At 42.5% G+C, this 21,708-nt stretch overlaps 1 protein-coding gene across 1 annotated transcript in view; it reads left to right on the top strand.

The window, feature by feature from the left end:
• DCHS2 (dachsous cadherin-related 2) overlaps positions 1 to 21,708 on the top strand; it is a 269,106-nt gene that overhangs the window by 111,864 nt on the left and 135,534 nt on the right. The window contains exon 2 of the mRNA XM_083171960.1: positions 1,279 to 1,470. Coding sequence (XP_083028086.1) covers positions 1,279 to 1,470 — 192 coding nt within the window. The remainder of the gene's footprint in view (positions 1 to 1,278; positions 1,471 to 21,708) is intronic.

Raw genomic sequence — 21,708 nt, 5'->3', positions numbered from 1 at the left:
ATGTTTGTTTTAAATGTATTGCTAGTTTTCTACATTACCAAGTTAAACCTATTTCATTGTAGCCCTTAGCTACCGCAGATTTCTTACGAGCACCGTTGGTATAAAGCCTTCAAATCTTTAATCATTAAATAATACCTTAGGTTTCCAAAAGACATTGCGTTACCTCACACTCCCCTTTAAACCTTTTGGCATTTTAGCAGTTGGGTGGGAAGAACAGACTGTAAGTGCCTGTGGCTTAATCTTTTTTTTTGACAGTTTTCTGCTATTTGCAATATTTGTTTCAACTCCACAGATGCTTAAGATCCCCTAAGAAGTAATGTGTTTAAAGGATAAGGATTCTAATAACATGAACGTAGATAGAAGGATAACAAGAGCTTATAATTGCCATATGTGCAAATGCTTGATGTACATGTGGTTCCATAATAAATATACATTGCCTACTGTTCAACCTAGAATACAAGAACAAGACCGTTGTACTTCTTATATATGAGACAAACAATCGTATCTACATTACTTTGTTGATTAAAGCCAGTTAACGTTCTATGTTGTGTATTGTGCTGTGTTAAATAAAGCTTTTTTTAGTTTATTAAATGTCTGAAGCAAATGCTTTCTTGTAGGTTTTGTTAAAGCACAACTAATTCCTCCTATAATAAATGTTCAGGTATGAAACATGGAATACGCTGTATTTTTTGTCTTACTCTGAGTATCTTCTGTATCTTTGATTATATGCTTGTAAATATAATGCATACTTGTCTAGAGGCTTTAGAAAATCGGCAAGTTGGACAAGTCTCCCGCATAGAAACCCTGCTCAGAATAATGAGTGGCTACACATGTAATTATTATTTATGGAAAGGATTTTCCATGCTTATCGAATATATTGCAAATAAAAGTATAGGGTTCCACTTGACCCTTCAGTCTGTAGTAAACAAATAGCTTTTTCTAACAGAATGTTACAATAAACTAACAAAATACAGTTAGTAAAATAAAATAATAAAAATAAAATAATTTATTGTTTTAGACCGAAATGTTCCTTTAATTAATCTTGAATAAATGTGCTCATCTTTTGAACTGACGTGCATAGGTAACAAAGAATATAGCACCATCTGCAGGCAGTTTATCAGGTCATACAACACCAATCCAATATAATATTGGATTTTAAGCATGTTAGTTTGCATTATATTTAATGGATGGTGCTGTACAAATATTATATGTGATTTAATAAATATGGAACAATATATTGCGGAACAATGTGTACTGATGATGTTTCTTTCATTCAAGGTAAAAGCAACAGATGCAGACTCTGGTTCTTTTGGACAAGTTCATTACTCCCTATATAATAGGATTCACTATACCAAAGAGTCTCAGAAGTTCTTGATTGAAAATGATTCTGGACGTATTTGTGTATCACAAGATATTGACAGAGAGGGGGAGCCTGGGAGTTATGATCTGGTTATAAAAGCACAAGACGAGGTAAGTTTGTCATTGCTAAGTACACCAACCATGTTTAATATTACTCTTTTATACAGAAATTACTGGCCCATTTATCAAGCAATATTTGCGTGATAAATCCCTGAAAACATCAGTTTAACCGCAACTATTAAGTATCACTGAAATGTATTAAAGGGGGACCGCAGCAGGAATCTCCGATCCCTGCTGCGATCTCCCCTGCAGCGCCACCGGCCGCATCCCCCATAGGTTTCTATGGGGGATGCGAAGCTGTCCGATGTATCAACATCGGGCAGCCCGGCTTCGCACCCCTGGGCTATCGCCATTCTGATATGGCGATAGCCCATTGTAGCCTATGGCTACACATCGCACTGTGCGGTAAGAGGGGTCGGCGGGGGTCAGCGCATAACCGCGCATGCGCAGATCCCCCGGCTTCCGGGTCAGGGCTTCGGAGCCCTGTCCCTGTGCCCTCAACCTTCATACATTCCACCGCTATGATCGCATTTTACAATGCAATCCTGGGCGGTAATATTCCGCCCAGATCGCATTGTAAATGCGAACTTGATAAATGCGCCCTTTAGTGAGATGTTTTCTGTGAGCTCTCTATCAAAGGGGTCTACAGGGTATGTACTAAGGGTTACACTTACGTAGATGGGAGCTCTATAGAAGACGGCATATTGCCCATAACAACCAATTTGATTTAATCTATTATCTTCTACACAGTGCTAAATAAATAAGAAATAGAATCTGATTGGTTACTACGGTTAACATCACATCTTCAGTAGAACTCCCATTTTAGTAAATTTGCCCCTAAGCCTGGGAGAGTGGTAAAAATTAAGAGAGATAAAGCACCAACCAATCAGCTCCTACCTACCATGCTACAGGTTATTACAGGGCCAGAGCTAGGAGCACCACCAAAAAGCAGACCTGAAGCACAGAGAACAGTCTGATATGTGCAATGAGAGGCTTATAATATTGCTATAACAGGTACTGTATGCTGTCATATGTGGATAGAAAAAAAAACATAAAGTCCCACCCCAAGGCCCGGAATAATGCAAAGACCTCATAGGCTAAATCCTGGGTTGGCAAAAAGCCTTTTTAATTCACTTGTTATGTACCTTTAGTATGTGTCTATGTGTACATGTGGTAGGCAATATAGATTGTAAGCTCCAATGGGGCAGTGCAAAGGAGAAGTAATTTGGATCACCCTCGGGCGCAGCTGCTTGTGGGTCTCAAAACACTTATTTGAGGAGTCACCACCTCTCACAACAAGGATACACAATACAATTTTATAAGTGGAAACCCTCTAGCGCTTAAACATGAAAGATGGTACTTCCCTTTGTTTGGCGTGGATACTTCTTTACAGACAGGTGTGTGGAATTAATCGTCCTTGTGGTTCAACTCTCATAGATTTTTATAGTTCATGTAAAAAAATAGAGAGTACAGACATCAATATTCCACACTATATAATTAATTCTACACCCGTGCGGATAGACGGAGGCTGTGAAGTATTCTTTCTTCCACCCGACAGAAAAAAGGGGGACAGACAGATATAATCTGTAGGAATGGTGCGTACCAAGACTCACATAAAAATGTGGCTGGTTCCACACATCAAGGTATCTTTTAATCTTTGGTGCGTACCCAACTCACAATTAAGAAGTATGGTATCCTCACATAAAGGTATCTTTTAACCAAACGAAATAAAAAATTCTGTTAAGGGGGTGCGTACCCCAACTCACTGGTGCAAATGCTGTAGTACTCGCATCAAGGTATCTTTTAGGCCACTCAGTTGATAGATCAGAAAAGTGCTTTAATAACTTCCACATCCAGAAGTGACAATATAGAATAAAATCAAACAGAGTAATCACTGTGACTGCCGTATACAATAGAACAGTGGTGCACACCTGTGTGTACTGAGAGGAAGGTGATCCCTGGATGACTGCTGGACTTTGGAACTCTGACTGACCTACTCCCTGGCTGGATCGTCCGGAAGACCTCCCAGGTTGTAGACTCCAAGTTTGCACCACTGTTCTATTGTATACGGCAGTCACAGTGATTACTCTGTTTGATTTTATTCTATATTGTCACTTCTGGATGTGGAAGTTATTAAAGCACTTTTCTGATCTATCAACTGAGTGGCCTAAAAGATACCTTGATGCGAGTACTACAGCATTTGCACCAGTGAGTTGGGGTACGCACCCCCTTAACAGAATTTTTTATTTCGTTTGGTTAAAAGATACCTTTATGTGAGGATACCATACTTCTTAATTGTGAGTTGGGTACGCACCAAAGATTAAAAGATACCTTGATGTGTGGAACCAGCCACATTTTTATGTGAGTCTTGGTACGCACCATTCCTACAGATTATATCTGTCTGTCCCCCTTTTTTCTGTCGGGTGGAAGAAAGAATACTTCACAGCCTCCGTCTATCCGCACGGGTGTAGAATTAATTATATAGTGTGGAATATTGATGTCTGTACTCTCTATTTTTTTACATGAACTATAAAAATCTATGAGAGTTGAACCACAAGGACGATTAATTCCACACACCTGTCTGTAAAGAAGTATCCACGCCAAACAAAGGGAAGTACCATCTTTCATGTTTAAGCGCTAGAGGGTTTCCACTTATAAAATTGTATTGTGTATCCAATGGGGCAGTGACTTATGTGAATGTTCAATATTCTCTGTAAAGCGCTTCAGGATATGTGTGCGCTATATAAATAACTTAATAAATAAATAAATAAATATATAGCGCTGTGATGCATTGGACTTTAGGGGGCTACTGTGATTAAGAGTTGGGAGTATGGTATATAAATTGTGGCCTACTCTGTCATAAAATGTAAATACAATGTAAAGGAACATTGGGGCAGATGTAAACTGGGGTATATTCAATGGATGCCGGATCCATTCCAAAATTCTTTTGACGGAATGGATCTGGTATCCATTATTCAATGATGCGGGGACCAGGTGAGCGCAGCGGCAGGATTGCCCAGGAGGCGCCGGGCCAGGTGAACGCAGAGGGTGGGTATGGGAAGTGGTGGGAGGGTAAAGGAGGCAACAAGAGGTTGCGGGCGGCAGCGGACAGGAGAACGACTCTGTGTAAGCTGCTGCTGTTCACCCGGCGCTGTCCTCAGTTCCTCAATCCGACATCTTTTCATGTCAGATTGAGATTGCTGTAAATATGGCCAAAACTTTTTGATTCCAATCAAAAGTAGGTGGATTTCGGCACCTGCATTTTAGCAGGTCGGAACATTCCGACCTGCCATAAAAAAACAGCTAGCACTGAATAGGTCGGAATCCCTTCCGTCCTATTAATGTCCAAAACTGACATCTGTTTGGCAGTTTGGACATCATTTGAATATACCCCACAGTCTGGAGAAGAGATAAAGTTGAAGATAATAATGCAGCAGCCAATCAGATCCAAACTGCCATTTTTCAAACCCAGTCATAACACACCAGCTGATTGGCTGGTGCATTATGACCTTCAATTTAATCTCTTCTCCAGGCTTAATACATCTGCCCCATTGTAGCTTGTGCAGAAAATAAGATCATATTTTAGACTCTGGGCAGATTTATTAAGCTCGGTGAAGTGATAAACTGTCTGGTTTTTATCACCGGTCAATCAGCTCCTACCTGTGAAGTTACAGGCTTGCTTTAAAACATGACAGTTAGGAGCTGATTGGCCGGTGATAAAAACCAGACACTTTATCACTTGACCGAGCTTAATAAATCTGTACTTAATTGTTTGCTGTAGAGTGAAGGTGCCCACAGACGCTACAATTGTACTGTGCTATGCGTTTTTGACTGTACAATGGTTCTATACAATTTTTCTTCCAGCTTGCTATGAGATGTGCACTTGGATGCATGTGATGAACCCATGTTTGTAATGTTAAATTTCAGATGTAGTCTAAAAAGTACGTGCAGCACGTACTTTTTAAGACATACAATATCGGGCTCCAGGGAACATAAACACCATCCAATAATTGTACATAAGATGCAATTTGTGCTTAAAAAGTACAAAATGCATTTGATAATTGATGCGTCTGTGGGCACCTTAAGATATCAAACCCTATGGCTTGCACAAACTCTCAATTGTCTTAACAATAGGGCTCTTCAACCTATGGTAATTCGTACGCATATCTGTTAGCCAGCTCAAAATATATTAATGAGGGTCATAGGATTCATGTAAACATATGTACATTACATAAACATCTGAAATCATATATTTCAAGCATTATAAATGTGATGTATCAGTCAGTATAACATGCTGGCCAGTGCCTTCTGGTGATGGGAAAAACATTCTATTGTAAATGTAAGAGCCAGTTTTCACACGCATTTGGGATTGGTTTAACAAAAACACAATGTAAATAGAACCCTAGGCAAAATGTAGAACTTCATTTGACATAATGGAACACATCATACTGTATGCAGAAATCATAAAGCATTGTTTATTTGTAGTCACAAATTCTGACTAGAATAAAGAAATAAAATACCCCAGTATGGGGTTACACCAGAGTGTCCAACGTATCAGCTGTATGGAAATACAAATTCCCTATAGGAAAACACATTAGAAGCCAAGTTCATGCCATTGCTTATCCCTACCCTTGCGTGCATCAATAACACCTGCTACAGTATATGCATTGATTTATTTTACCTCTCGGAACTACATTTCACTGGTTATTGTGGAGTTTCCATATTCAGGTGTGACTGATGGGGGGAGCTAGATAAAGGTAATACAACTTTCACATCACATTTCCGGGTCAGACCCAGGATCTTGATACCAGGTCCTGCACTTTTACACTAAACCCGAGTCACCCATTACACAGAGGGTGACTAGGGTTTAACCCTTCTAATAACCCAGTTCGAATTGCCAGGTTTTTCGACCCGGGTTATAAGGTTTTGTGCTTTTACACCACACCTTAACCTGGGTCGACCCGGCAACAGCCTGGCAATTACTCAGGTTTAAGGTGCGGTGTGAGAAGGGTATAAATGAGGTTAAGGTCAGGAAAGACCAGCAGCCAAGTTGATTAGTTGCACCTATTAGCTACCTCTAAGAATGCTGTCTGAACACAGGTATAATGCTCCTGATGCTGGATAAGTCAGCCAGGCAATCGGCTGAGGGCTTAGGGTGCCCGAGCATTTTATTGGAGGGTGTGTGACATCAGCTCCAGGCCACAGATGCCTGTATTTATCGCAGCTGCTGAGTAAATCCAGGGCTATGCGGCACTTGTGATGAGTGGTTACCAGTGAAAAAATAAATTGATGGTGAGCATCTTGCGATGGGATTTGGATATTTTCACTAAGGTGCGAAGTCTTTGCTAGCCGTGCACATCCATGCACACAACGTGCATATTCATTTACAAGGGGGATTTCACTAGAACGGGGCCGGGGCTGTCATTTCGCTGGCCACTGCACATTCACTCAGCAGCCATCAGGTCTGAATTAGGCCCCTATATATTAGTCAGCACTCTGTGTATGCATGCCAAATATTGTCATTAAACAGTGCAATGTGTTATTAGTTATTAGCATTTTTCTCACTGTCACGCTTACAAATCATCCGGCAGACAGACAGTGATATACACAACAGCCACCCCAGGGGTACTAGCAGAGTTTATGGCAGGCACGTGAGCAGCTCAGCACTTAATAGGGTACATTTACTAAATTGGGTGTTCTGTTGAAGATGGGATGTTGCTATGGACAACCAATCAGATTATATCTATTATCGTCTAGAAGGTGCAACATAAATAAGATTCTGATTGGTTGCTATGGGCAACATCCCATCTTCAATTGAACTCCCATCTTAGTAAATAAACACTTAAAGCTGCAGACTGTAGCAGATCAATGGAATTGGGTTATAGGTGAGGACAGTGTAAAAAAATGAAGGCTCAAGGTATACTTCAGGGTCAGTCTTCCACCCAGTCAACACCGGGTATCCCAGCTGGTAGTACTGTACTGTAGTTTAACTTAATGAATACAAAGATTGCTTGATTTGTATTTATATTAGTAGCCTGTCTGTCAATGTCTGCATTTCACGTGTTGACATTCTGAGAAAGTAAGCACGTGACATCATCAATGTTAAGCACACTGACCATGGGAGAAATGTAATAGGGTGCAAGAATCAGAAAGTAATTCACTGTGAGAGAGGGGCTGTAGGCATGGCAGCTCTCAGATTGCTAGCTATGCCCCCACAGCCAGGGAAGGCGACAGGGGGGGTCTAGGGGGACACCTGTACTGGGCCCCAAGCTTGTGAGGGGCCCCAAGGTTCTGAGGGGCTGTAAGCATGGCTGCAGCAGTGCAGTGCCTAGCAATGGTTTATAAAGGCACCCGCCTAGATTCCTCTAAGGGTACTTGCCTGGAACCCTCCCTCCAGTATTAGTGATTATTAATTATGTTTCTTTTGTAACAATAAAAAAACACATTCAATATGCAGTGTACTAAAAATGTTCTGCTCAATGGGGCGGGGTTAGGGGGGCCCACCAAAAATATCAGTGTACTGGGCCCCAAGATTTCTGTTGCCAGCCCTGCCCACAGCAGCACAAATGGGGGGCATGGCCTTACAGAAGTGAAGTGATTTGTAGACTATGCCTCCTGATTGCTAGGCCATGCCCCCCAAATTTCAGGTGCACGCAAGGGTCTGCAATAATCAAGAAGTTGGGAGTTATGTTATTGTAGATCTAATACCTACATCCTACATCCCCCTATATACAGTGTGTTGCACGCAAGAGGCGTGCAGTAGTCGGGACGGGCTGCGGCGTCTCCCGGCTGCTCGTTCCTCCTGCCCCGGCGTCCCTGGCTGCCTGGTTGCCCGGCAACCAGGGACGCCGGAGGACGGGGCAGCCAGGCGCAGTTCACCGTCCATCACTGTCCCATTGTCCGGCAACCCTGGATGCCGGAAGGACTTGGTGGCCGGGCAAAACTTCTGCCCATGGCAGCTCCATTGCATAGCAATGGGCGGCCAGGAGCAACAGCAGGAGGTGCACAGATAGGGCTGGGCAGCAGGCGGACCTCAAGTGCGCAGCTGAGTTTAATGGAGCTTGGCTGGCCTTCCATTGGGATTTGCGACAGTATCCCATTTAGGGAAGCCAGCCCATTATAGCCCCGCCGGTGATAGCTTCAGTCTCTGAGCAATCCACCTGCCTCCTCTCTCCAGTGCCTGTCTGTTCCAGGGAGGTGCTTCCCTGTGGTGTTCCAGCCTGCTAGCTGTTCCCGGTCTTGTGAGTACCCCTTCCTAGGGGCTTGCTTTATCACTTTGTTACTTGTGGCTCTCCGGAGCACATCTTTATGTTTGCACTCTTTCCCAGGTGTGCAAGGGTGTTGTTTCAGTAGCACGCTGAATCCTTGTTTGCTTTTGCCAGTGTGCCACTTCCGGCGCCTTATTGTGTGTTCTTTGTTCCATGCGTATTGTTCGTTGTGTGCTTTTTGGTGTGGTGTTTATTATTCTTGTGTATGCAACGTGGTTGCTGGTGGTTGGCGACTAGGTCGCGGGCGCAATTAGTTGCATAGTTAGTTTTCGGCAAGTTGCCTTTTTTTAAATTTTCAATTAGGCCTCCGTAGCTAGTTTACCCTTTTTGCCGTACCCTGAGGGGGTCCCCAGTTGTTTGTCCTCTCATAACCCCTGGCTGCACTGGAGCTTGGGCGGGCTTAACTTGCCCTTTCAAATGTGGCAGCAACAGGCGAAGCCTAGTTCCTGCAGGAACCGGTCACCCAACTTGGGGGGCAACAGAGTTAGTGTAGGGTTCCGCCGTGGTTGTCCTAAACAGCAGTCCCAGGAAATGAAGCACTTAAGGAAAATGTTTCTTTAAGTACATGTATATATTCAAATATAGGGTTTTATGGAGACCTGATCCCTGCTCTGTTAAATTAGAGATCCCTGCAATCAGGTATACGCCATCCAGCCACAGTGAAATCCTGCCCCGTGCAAGCTTGAGAATATTAGCTAGATCGGCAAATAGATGCAAATCTATTCGCAAGCTACTCACCGTCGGATCATTTTTTCCAGTGTGTGCGGTCTGTGCATAGCCCAGGACTTATTTGGCAGATTAGATTTTCACCTCTTCTTTTTGTTTAATGTATGGTTATAGCTTGTCACCGATAACATCATGAGAACCAGGCTTCTAGTAAAGCATAGCTGCTTTTACAACCTACAGTGTGTCACTTTATTGTACAACATTCCTCTGTGCAGTTTGGCCACATAATTGTCTATTGACATTCCATACAACTACAGTGCCCTTTATCATATCTCTCAAAATGTAGATATGTGAAATTGGGATAAAATAAACTCTGCCCCTGACTGGGTCGACTCCATTGTTATCCCCCCAAACCCTGCACATGTCTTTATAGAAACACCTATTTTGTGGTGAAACCCCGCCTACTACTTAGGACAGGTGCTCTCCATAGATTCTCTATATCGACGCCCACAAATTGTTGCATTTTCTTTGTTTCTTAGTTTGTGTTGTTAACCAATGTACAGGTAGAGCACATGGAAATAACCATGTGAAATGTGGAATTTAAGATATTTTTCTATTGAAATGTGATTTACATTCTGTGCTCAGCAGTGTGGAAAATGAGCCACATTCTTTTTCTCTCATTGCGGTGATCTGATTCTGAACCATAGCCTCTGTTTGTTTCCTGAGAGCAGATCCTTGAACCTATCACTGCTTGATAATGCTTTAGGAATTCACATGACACAAAATCTATATCCCATTGCTTTGGTATTCTGGTCCATTGCCAGATGTAAATAGATAAATCAAAACTAGGAATACTGAATATTTCATCATTTCTTAGATGATCGTCCACTTAAGTAGCAATGTTATACTAGCTACCACAAAATTAATGTGTATTTAGTGTAATGTCATGCTTATAATTACACCTAAAGCAAAGGGTACAACTAACAAGCCAAATCCTGACCAACATCTGGCCAGAGAGGCGAGTCCATATTTACCTTAACCACTTCCCTGCCTTGCTCACAGCTGCAGCAGCATACAGTACACCTTGCTCACAGCTGCATACAGTACACCTTGCTCACAGCTGCATACAGTACACCTTGCTCACAGCTGCATACAGTACACCTTGCTGACAGCTGCATACAGTACACCTTGCTCACAGCTGCATACAGTACACCTTGCTCACAGCTGCATACAGTACACCTTGCTCACAGCTGCATACAGTACACCTTGCTCACAGCTACATACACCTTGCTCACAGCTGCATACAGTACACCTTGCTCACAGCTGCATACAGTACACCTTGCTCACAGCTGCATACAGTACACCTTGCTCACAGCAGCATACAGTACACCTTGCTCACAGCTGCATACACCTTGCTCACAGCTGCATACAGTACACCTTGCTCACAGCTACATACACCTTGCTCACAGCTGCATACACCTTGCTCACAGCTGCATACAGTACACCTTGCTCATAGCTGCATACAGTACACCTTGCTCACAGCTGCATACAGTACACCTTGCTCACAGCTGCATACACCTTGCTCACAGCTGCATACAGTACACCTTGCTCACAGCTACATACACCTTGCTCACAGCTGCATACAGTACACCTTGCTCACAGCTGCATACAGTACACCTTGCTCACAGCTGCATACAGTACACCTTGCTCACAGCTGCATACACCTTGCTCACAGCTGCATACAGTACACCTTGCTCACAGCTACATACACCTTGCTCACAGCTGCATACAGTACACCTTGCTCACAGCTGCATACAGTACACCTTGCTCACAGCTGCATACAGTACACCTTGCTCACAGCTGCATACAGTACACCTTGCTCACAGCTACATACACCTGATCAGCGAGCACTGAAGAAATCATTCAAATGATTTCTCCCCCGCACCCAAGGCTGTGAATAGATGATTATGCAAATCCTCCATTCGCATGCCTGCAGGGGTTTGTGGGGGGCGGCCGGTCGTGGGGGCGGTGTCTGGGGGACTTGCAAGGCTGCGACATTTGCATGGCTTGCAAGTTAACCAGAATAAGGACCAAAGTCTGTATTCTCAGTATCACTAAAATAAATGAATAATCATGAATTATCAAATATTAGGGAAATTCAAAAATGACAAATATAATTTTTTTTTATGTATTACTGCAAATTACTTTGTGTTACATTTTCAAGGTACCCCTCACGTTTGGAACAGGATATTAGGACCCGCTAAAATATATCACAGAGTGCCCGAACGTAAATCAGTATCTACTGTCTGTAAACAGTTTGGAAAAAGCTATTAAACTAAATGGCGTTAGAAGAATGCTCTCTACAATTTCCACATACACATTTAATTCTTCCTTGTGTCTCCCACATGTTGGTGCATTGCAGCCTTCTCTTGCTGAATGTGTGGAACAGATGTGGTTTACAATTATTTCCCACTGTCTATTTTAAAAAGAAGGGCGCAACATGCTTGGTGACTGCACACATTATTGTGCCAGTAAGGGGACTGGATATAGGGGCAGATGCACTAAGCTTCGGACAGATATGATGGAAAGAGATTGAGGGAACTATGTACTATGCCTTGGAGAAAGATAAAATGGGGAGAGATAAGGTTCCAACCAACCAACCAGCTCCCACATTTATCAAACACAGCATGTTACATGGCAGTTTGCTGCTGATTGGCTGCTACTTTATTACTCTCCACTTTATCAATATTGCAGGCTTAGTACATCTCACCCCCATTACAGTAAAGGGCCATATATTATAGGTACAATTCTGAACTGACTGTCAGTATTTTCTAACCCTCTTTATTGACACTGCATTACCAATTACTGGTTGGCACTTTTCATGCTGGCCTTGCTGCTAAAATTATTATCTTCTACAAACAGCTGTCAAAACAATGGAGGAGTGAACAAACACTGCTGCAGTGTACGTATAACATAATAAATCAGCATCCCGAAATGCCAACTCACTATGTCAAAACCCCCAAACTTGACAGATTTAATCCATTTTACTAAGAATTTGGATCCCTACCATAAAATGCATTAACACCGCAACAGCATCAATTTTGTACATTTTTACATTTAAGCCACAATGCCCTTGTCTGGCAGCCGATTTATACTAGTTGAAATAATTTTTATCCTTGCTTTACGCCAAATGAAAATAAAAAAAGTTTCTAAAAAGAATGGTTCACATAACATATATTCTTAATTTGTTTTCCGCAAATTATGGTTTTTGCAATATGTATTAATGCAGACATACTGTATTTTAATACATGTTTAGTACATAAAGCATAATCTGTAATAATTTACGTTGCACTATTGTGGGCATTGAAGTGTACAGTACATTATGACGATATTGTTATATGACAATGGTTACTAACACTACCAGTCCTCAGTGACCCAATCAATAGATGCTTGTGATACAATGAATAAGGCTACTGTGTGCTTAGGAAAGAACCGCAATGAGAGAGATTCTCTAAAAGCCCATGGTCCATACTGGGACAGCCTGAAAGATGGGAAGTGCCAGGGTTGTTCTAGAGCAGGGGTGGCCAAACCAGTCCCCGAGATCTACCAACGGTCCAAGTTTTCCAAGTTACCTAGCTGGTGCACCGCTGTAGTCATTACTAACTTTCACATTTTAAAACAAGCTGCATTCATTCCTACTATAGATCCACAGGGTGCCTGGGAAATATGCACCGTTGGTAGATCTTGAGGACAGGTTTGGCCACCCCTGTTCTAGAGGAATCAACTTTTCCCAAATATGGGTAATTACGTGATGGCAAAGCAATTGATAATTGGGGTAACTGCTTAGCTTAACTACATTGGCATGCTTACTCTTGTACAAATACAAACAGGCCCCTTCTCTGTCTGATCAAGTATGTGAAGCTACAAATGCCACCCAGGGACATAGAGTAAGCGACACATTGTTACACCACTGGTGCCACCAAACTGTGGCAATCAGGAACTCCTGGGGCCAAATGTAATAGGGTGAGAATTTCAGAAATTGAGAGATTTTGGGAGAGTTTTCCCATTTTTTTTAAAGCAGCAATCAATTACACTGCAAAACCAGGTTGATTTTGCCATGTAATTGATTGCTGCTTTTAAAAAAATGGGAATACTCTCCCAAAATCTCTCACTTTCTGAAACTCTCACCCTATTACATTTGGCCCCTAAAGTCTTTAATTCCACACACATAACTAGTAGACACTAAGCTTAATTTGAAAAAATGTTTATTAGAAAAAGTATATAGTATCCCTTATCCAAAATGCTCGGGACCAGAAGAATTTTTGATAACGGATTATTCCGTATTTCAGAATATTTTTATATTTTAATGAAAGGTATCTTGAGGTACTGTATCTTGCATTTATGTTGTATAAACACATCAAACACATGAAATACACACAAATATATATATATATTTTATTTGTGCATGAAACAAGGTTTCAAAACATGAAACAAAGTTTGTTTCCTATCTCAGGCACTGAATTTAAGACAATCAATCGTTTTCTTGCACATATTTAGTGCCAGTTACATATCATATCCTCAGTAGTGCCAGTTACAGGTGTCCGACAAGTGCTTTTAGCAAAAAAAAAAAAATTACATTCTGGAAACTAAGGATAAGGGATACTCAACCCGTATTTTTTTTTTTAAATGGAATCTTTGACTTTATTTACTGTGTTTTAATTGGGGGAAAGTAAAGGTTCCAGTGGGTCCTGGTCAATGTATGGTGGCCCTTGTAGTTGCTAATGTATCGGAATGCTCAGTCTGCCATTTAAGTATTGATTTCCTAACTTAAAAACATTTCCTATGCAGTATAAAATGACAATATTGTTAGTGGGAACAGATAAGGCATATGAAAATACTATACATAGAAACTAACATATTGGGACTCCCTAATTAATGAGTAACAGCATCTAAGTCAAGCAGGGGAAACCGTGTTCATCCCATGAATCCACTCGGCTTTTAATTGTAGAAGTATGCACTCCTTTTTGGTTGTGGCAAGTGAGCTCTAATCTTGTGGCTCAAAGTAGCAATAATTTGGAGATGGCCTCTAAAATGGTCTGTTTCTTAATGAAACCAGTGGTTTAAAAAATAATTCAGCTGGTACAGTAAGCAGAGGTCTTCTCCTCAGACTAATTCTTCTCTTACATACTTTCAGAGCATTTGATTAGGAAACTGAATACACCCCTGAAGAAGTTGTGTTGGGTGTTAAGTGCACGACCTAAAGAGAGCTCACACCCCAGGACAAGGACAGCAAACTTATATCAACTACCACCAAAAAAGACCACATTGAATTGTATTATGTAAAGAAGTTTTTATACTTATACATTTTAAAGAGATAAAGCAAACATAAAGAAGCTGACTGGTTGTGTCTCTCGGGTGTCTTTGGTGTGATGGTCTCATTATAGAAATCAGTTTAAGAAGACATCTTCCTAGCCATCATCTTGTCCAACTAATGGTGTGTACACACGGGTACAATCTCTTTACGATTCTGACTATATAGTCAGAATCGTATCTCTATCGCATGCAGATCGCAAGGGTTTTTAACCCTTGCGATCCCGATCCTATCCCGATGCGCGCCCCCGTGTCAGCAGAAATCGAAAATCAGATAGACAGGGCAGCCCAGTCTATATAGTGCAGATTGTTCAGATATAGTGTAGATTGGATGCCTGTATTGAGGTTAAGACTTGGAGGGAGTGTAACACCCTGCTATGTAAGGTATTACACCTGACTCTGCAGCGTGCGCTACAGTGTGTGTGATTACACAAACAGGTAATTCCTAGCAGACTCTGCAGCTGCACAAAAGGCCAGGAGTATCTCACATGACCATTGTCACATGGTGATAGTTCAAGCAAGTGACAGTAGGTGAGGGCTGAAGGCTGTGGTGGCCATTTTGATAGGCAGGAGCTTTGCTGCAGTCTGACAGGCATCTGTATGTGAAGCCGCATCTAATGAACAACAGCTGGATGTCTTTGGGGGGTGTGAAGAATCGTTCTACAAGTCAGCGACAAACCAGCCCCATACTCCTCTATACATAACTAGGAGGCACAGAGATACAAGAGCTTGCCTCTTCCTTCAGTATTACAAGGAAGAGGGTGAACTTGGAGCCATGTGTACAGCAGAGGAATGGTAGTGACAGGCTTCTTCCAGGTGGCTGATAGGCCTTAAAGGTGAGAGGGCAATAAACAGCTCCCGCAGAGATTGATTGAAAGCCCTGGCAGCACAAGTAGCTGACTAACTCATAATAGTAGGGAAAGTATCCTGGCACCCTGAGTTGCCTTGGGGTGGCACACCTTAACATTTATTTAGCTCTACAGTATTTATTTTCCACTAATACTGTCTATCACTTTCAGTTTTATAACACTTCTTAACCCCCAGCTTCTACTTCCTTCTTATGAACACAATACCAGCTTAGTATTTCACCTGTGTGTTGCCCTGGGGGATCCTGTGCCTCAAATTAAAACTTAGTGTTAGGGATCCACCTTGATGTTGGTTGGAGGGCAATTATTTCTTGGCTAGTGAACATACTGAGCACCTCGATTGTTGATTAATAATGTGGAGTGTGCATCTGCACCATGTTTTTTTCTTTACAGAACTACAAGTCTCAGCATGATAGCACCTACCTTTAAATAGGGTGTGCATTCTAAGAACCCCCCTCCCTCATAAGGACACCCCAGAAAGAGTGTAGACATGGAGGATGCATCAGATTACACCCCACTACACTTGTAGACAGTGACAGGATTTGTGCAGGACTGTTATCTGTTTACAATTTTTACACAACTTTATTAAATACCGCAGGAAAGCAGCGGCCTGCTACAGTAAGTAAAAGTGCACCCATGTATAACATCTGGCCAGGTTGGACTATTGGGGTTAACTATAGAGTATTGCGTATATTTCCGCTGAGCTGTCATTCAGGGGGGCAATATGTAGATAATAATACAGGGGACTAAATATCTACTAGATGTGAACTCCGCTGGGTCAAATAATAATCAAAATTCTTTTTTCTTATACAACATTCCTCTGATACTTCACAGAGACACAGCTTGCATAACCTCCTGCACATTTTCTTTTTACAATTACACTTTCAATGCATTTTTACACTTTGAACATATGTAATTACATAATGTTCTCTACATTTCAATTCATTTTAATGCACAACCTTTATACATTTCTTGTTTTGAATTGTATCTAGGCATCTACCTTTTAGTTTATTATTGCCTTTTAAGAAATAGAAAAATAATATTTAAAATCTCAAGCCTGTGGCTGTACGGCCAATTGACGCAGATAAGCTAAGCAAATCACTTGACCACTTGTTTCCTTGGAAATGGTTAGTTGGGTTCAGGTAAGCTTCGATGATTGTTGCTCTTCGTGACACTCAAAAAACTGAAGTGATGTATTTGAGATTAATTACCTTTCCATTAATTCTGGTTTTACTGTTAGAGAGATCAAAGAACATCTACGAGAGAGATAATTGATCGACAGACTTACTGTATGTGCTTGAATTTATAACTGGCCATATTTATAATATAAATTATTTATTCGGATTGACTGTTGCAACAGCAGGTAATATAAATCTGTTGCAATTTAAAGGTGAGATAAATTAAGTTTTACTAATATAGATTTAATTGCTCTTAATTACAGTATTTTCATGTTGGCTTAAATTCCACAAACCCCTTTTAATTAACAAACGTTTAAAAACAAACACACACAAACACATATATATATACATATATACACACACACACACTCGTTTTTGTGGCCTCGCCAGAACCCATGTCTGGAACATCACTCTTGGGGACATCCTTTTCTTACAACCAACCCCAACCCCCCATACCCCCCCCCCCCCCCCAAGCCCCGGGAGCCAAATTCCCGGAAAGAGCCCCCTGTGCAGGCAAGAGGTGTGTGTGTGTGTGTGGGGGGGGCGCTTGTCACACGCGGCACCCCCTCTCCCCCCCCCCTCTGGTTATTATTGGGAACAACTGCAGCGCATGCAAAAAAAATTATGGGAAGGGCCCCCAGTGCAACCGATGGAAGGGACAGAGCAAGCTGGGGGCTCCCATCCCCCCTGTGTCCAGTGGGCACAACTGCTTCACCCTCTTAAAAATAAAATTGTTCTTGATGTAACAGGCAATCTACATTGCACATGCATGCACACATTATGGTCTGGAAAACATGATTCTCTGGGACAAGCCTGATTTGGATGTTGGGTAGTTGGGACATGTGTCCAATCTTGCCTCCAGATTTCCTATTTGTGGGAACCTAATTTTAGGTTCCCACAATATCGGATTTCAGATGTCTTTCCAGTGTTGGGAAGGGATGCACTAAACATCCGCAGCCCCTTTCCGCCCTCCTCCGCTGGCTACCGCAGCATCACTGGTCCGAGTAGCACAGCAGGAGGCTTCCCGGGCACAGGTGAGTGGGGGAGTCGTCAGAGCCGAATTTCCCATTAGGCACGTGAGGCACGTAGGGGCGGCACATGTTTGGGGGCGGTACTTGGATGCCTGTGATAGTACTGTCAGCCCAAAATGTACCAATAACTGCAAAATACCCACTGTACTGTACTAAATTCCATCTTAAATAGAGTGTAAATGTATGGGACATGCAAATACTGCCCCTGTAACTGTCCTACTTAGTAAACATTATTGTTGTGCCTAGGGGCGCCCTCATCCCTAAATCCGCCCCTGGGAGTTGTGTGGGTCCGTGCGGGGCGGATGCGTTATGAAGCTCATAGGCTACTATGGGGTATCGCCAGCTTTTGCATGTGGGTTTTCCTGCATACCAAAATGCCTAAAAACCATAAAAACCTAGATAACGGGGCTTTTACCGCATTTTTCCTTTAGTGCATCCCGCCCTTGGTGTGCTGTCAAGTCTGTGTCCCTGTAAGGATAGAAATACAATTTCAGACACACAAACACACACACACATCTTGCTTGATGGTATGGCAAATATCTTGCTATGTTGTTGTTTCAATTTTATATTCTTATGGCATCACAAAATTCTACAGCACCATACAGTAGGTAAATACATTTCCATTAAAAACTCTTGAAATACAGTGATCCAACGAGCAAAATACAAAATAAAAAATACAAAACAATCAAGAAACATGAATCCAATAATATAAGAAATCAAATACAATTTGTAAAATGGTATGGATTAAGACAAACATAAAACATATTATACAACATGCAAGAAACACAATGCATGAATACACAGGTGGGTGTAGACAGAAGGACAGAGGACCTGTGCGTAAAGCCCCGTACACACGGGGGAGATATATTGCTCAGCCATATATGGCTGAGCAATATATGGCTGAGCCATATATTACTCAGTTTCTCCTTTTCATCAGCGACCAGAGATGGTCGCTAATGAAAAAGAAACTGCCGGGGGGAGCCAGGCAGTGGAAATCAGCTGGTCACAGGAGCATGTTCCTGCGACCAGCGATCACTACAGGGGTAAAAACGGGAGCGCGCACCCGGCGATATATCGCCGGTGCACACTCCCATCGCGGGCAATATGGTCACTTAGCGACCATATTTCCCGCGATATTACACAAAATCGCCCCCGTGTGTACGCACCTTAAGAGCTTACAATCTAATTTTCCATTCTGCAATGTTGTATTATAAGTTTGCACGCACAACCATATAATTGGCTGTATTTTAATTGATAAAACCAGTTAGGTTTCCAATGTACATAGGGAAATCCAAGAATTTGACATTTTAAATGTTAACTAAAATGTTATATATATTTTTAGTCTCAAAAATCATATCATTCTCCTAATTGGATTTTGATTAAAGCATGTTTGAGTCATTTGTCTTAATAAAGATTTCCACAGTAGTTGAAAAAATATATATATTATTTTTGAGACCATATTTGTAACTGTATAACAGATCTTAATGAAGTGCAAATGCATTCTGCAGACAATATAAATGTTACACATGTTTATACTGGAATGGACATGGAAACGTAGAATTTAATGACAAATAAGAGCCACTTGGCCCATCCAGTATACCCTAAACACATGTACAGATGGAGCAGCTCACATTGGAGCTGCTCCTGGCAATTCTATCGCCATTCGACAAGTGCCGCTTTCCACCGCTAGCCAAGAGGGGGCCCGCCCGCGCACGAGAGCTCCTGTCCACCAGCCTGTGCCAGCTCAGGAGATCTGGCAATAGTTCAGGCTGGCTGACAGGCGCTCCATCTGTACATACAATCACACACACACACAGACACTAGGGTTGATTTTTGGGGAGAGACAATTAACCTTCCAGTATAGTTTAGGATTGTGGGAGGAAACCAGAGTATTCTTAGCCCACGCATGTTCTGGGAGAATATACAAACTCTACACAGTAAGGGTCATGGTGGGAATCTAACCCATGTCTTCAGTGCTGTTAAGGTATGTACTGATAACCATTACACCAACTGTACTGGCTTACGGACATTTCATAAGTCCTTTAAAATATAGTCATGTATTTATAGTATTTTCAGATAATTGATGTTTTGCCTTCACCTGTAGATCAATCTGAATTAATATATAGATATTACACTTAACAGCACAGAAACTTAGCTAATTTTGCAAATACACATACAGTATATGAAGACCACAGTGCAAACACAGTTGGTGAGCAGAATGTAAAGAAGGAGAACATATATACAGTACCTTTCTTCCACTGCCTTCAAAATCCATGGTTTTTGCAACCTGGGTTTTTGCTCAGTGGAAACAGTTCCTTAAAAAAGAAAACCTGGGTGCAGTTACCTTGAAAGTTTAGGACATGGTTAGGACCCGGGTTAAGGAGCAGTGTAAACAATTAACCCGGGTCATCCGACCTGTGACTCATTTACAACATGTTGATCTCCCTTACTAGTGACAGCTTTCCTCAGGCACCATTCCAGCACCCTCCCGGGTATACCCCTTAACACATGGTTGAAAAGAAGTAATATTGACAGCCTCACACATGGTAGAGTGATAAATGCAAATGTACTGATAATAAATTGAGCTCCTCCCTTGTGTATCCTGGGCAGTGCTTCTCGGCAGTTTTACGCACAGCAAATAGATTTATACTGTAGGTAGTCAGGGCCGGTGCAAGGTTTCTTGGCACCCTAGGCAAAACTTTTGCCAAACCCCCCCCCCCCCGCCCTCGCAATTTCCCACTTAGTCAGGAGAAAGCATAGGTTGTGGGATGTGTCCTATGTGCTATATATAATGTGCAAAAAGCAATCCCAACTTTCAAGGCTGGCAGGTACCTTGACAAAGGGGCAAGAAGATGCAGAAAGGTAGGGAGGGAATAGAGAGATGCAGTTTGGTAGGGAAAGGATAGAGAGATGCAGTGCAGTAGTGAGGGGATAGAGAGGAGCAGGGCAATAGTTAGGGGATAGAGAGGAGCAAGGCGGTAGTGAGGGGATAGAGAGGAGCAAGGCGGTAGTGAGGGGATAGAGAGGAGCAAGGCGGTAGTGAGGGGATAGAGAGGAGCAAGGCGGTAGTGAGGGGATAGAGAGGAGCAAGGCGGTAGTGAGGGGATAGAGAGGAGCAAGGCGGTAGTGAGGGGATAGAGAGGAGCAAGGCGGTAGTGAGGGGATAGAGAGGAGCATGGCGGTAGTGAGGGAATAGAGAGGAGCAGGGCGGTAGGGAGGGGATACAGAGAAGCAGGTGGTAGGGAGGGGATTGAGAGGGGCAGGCTGGTAGGTATGGGATAGAGAGGAGCAGGGCAGTACTGAGGGGATAGATAGGAGCAGGATGGTACTAAGGGGATAGAGAGAAGCAGGATGGTACTAAGGGGATAGAGAGAAGCAGGATGGTACTAAGGGGATAGAGAGGAGCTGGGCGTTAGGGAGAGGATAGAGAGAAGCAGGGCGGTAGTGGGAGGATATAGTGAGATGAGGCCGTAGGGATGGCATAGTGAGGAAATAAGACACCGGGTGGCAGGGCTTTGACAGAGATGCAGGGCTGCTGGGAGGGATTAAGGAGACGTGGGCGGTAGGGAGTAGAGACAATCACCACAGGTATCACAGCCATTTCAATTAATGCAGTAACAGTGAAAAAAAGGCACATTTAGTAAATAACAGCAGCTGGATTATAAGCCCACACATGACACCCTGCTACTGTCTAAACAGCAGTTGGCAACAATGACATCCAGGAACGTTTAAATAACCCTCCAATACGATGTCCGCTGACAGGCAGGTACAGCAGTGCCAATGTAATGTTCAGCCCCTGCAGGTGGCTGTGCCTGGACACCACAGGCATCCTCACCTGCTGGTTACACTCCAAATACAGTACATAAATAAATCCATCCATCCACACTCTGCCTCCCTCATACATAGTACA

The sequence above is a fragment of the Crinia signifera genome, chromosome 1, assembly GCF_055691185.1.
Source record: "Crinia signifera chromosome 1, ASM5569118v1, whole genome shotgun sequence".
NCBI classification, from domain to species: Eukaryota; Metazoa; Chordata; class Amphibia; order Anura; family Myobatrachidae; genus Crinia; species Crinia signifera.
This window is presented reverse-complemented; position numbering and strand designations above follow the sequence as displayed.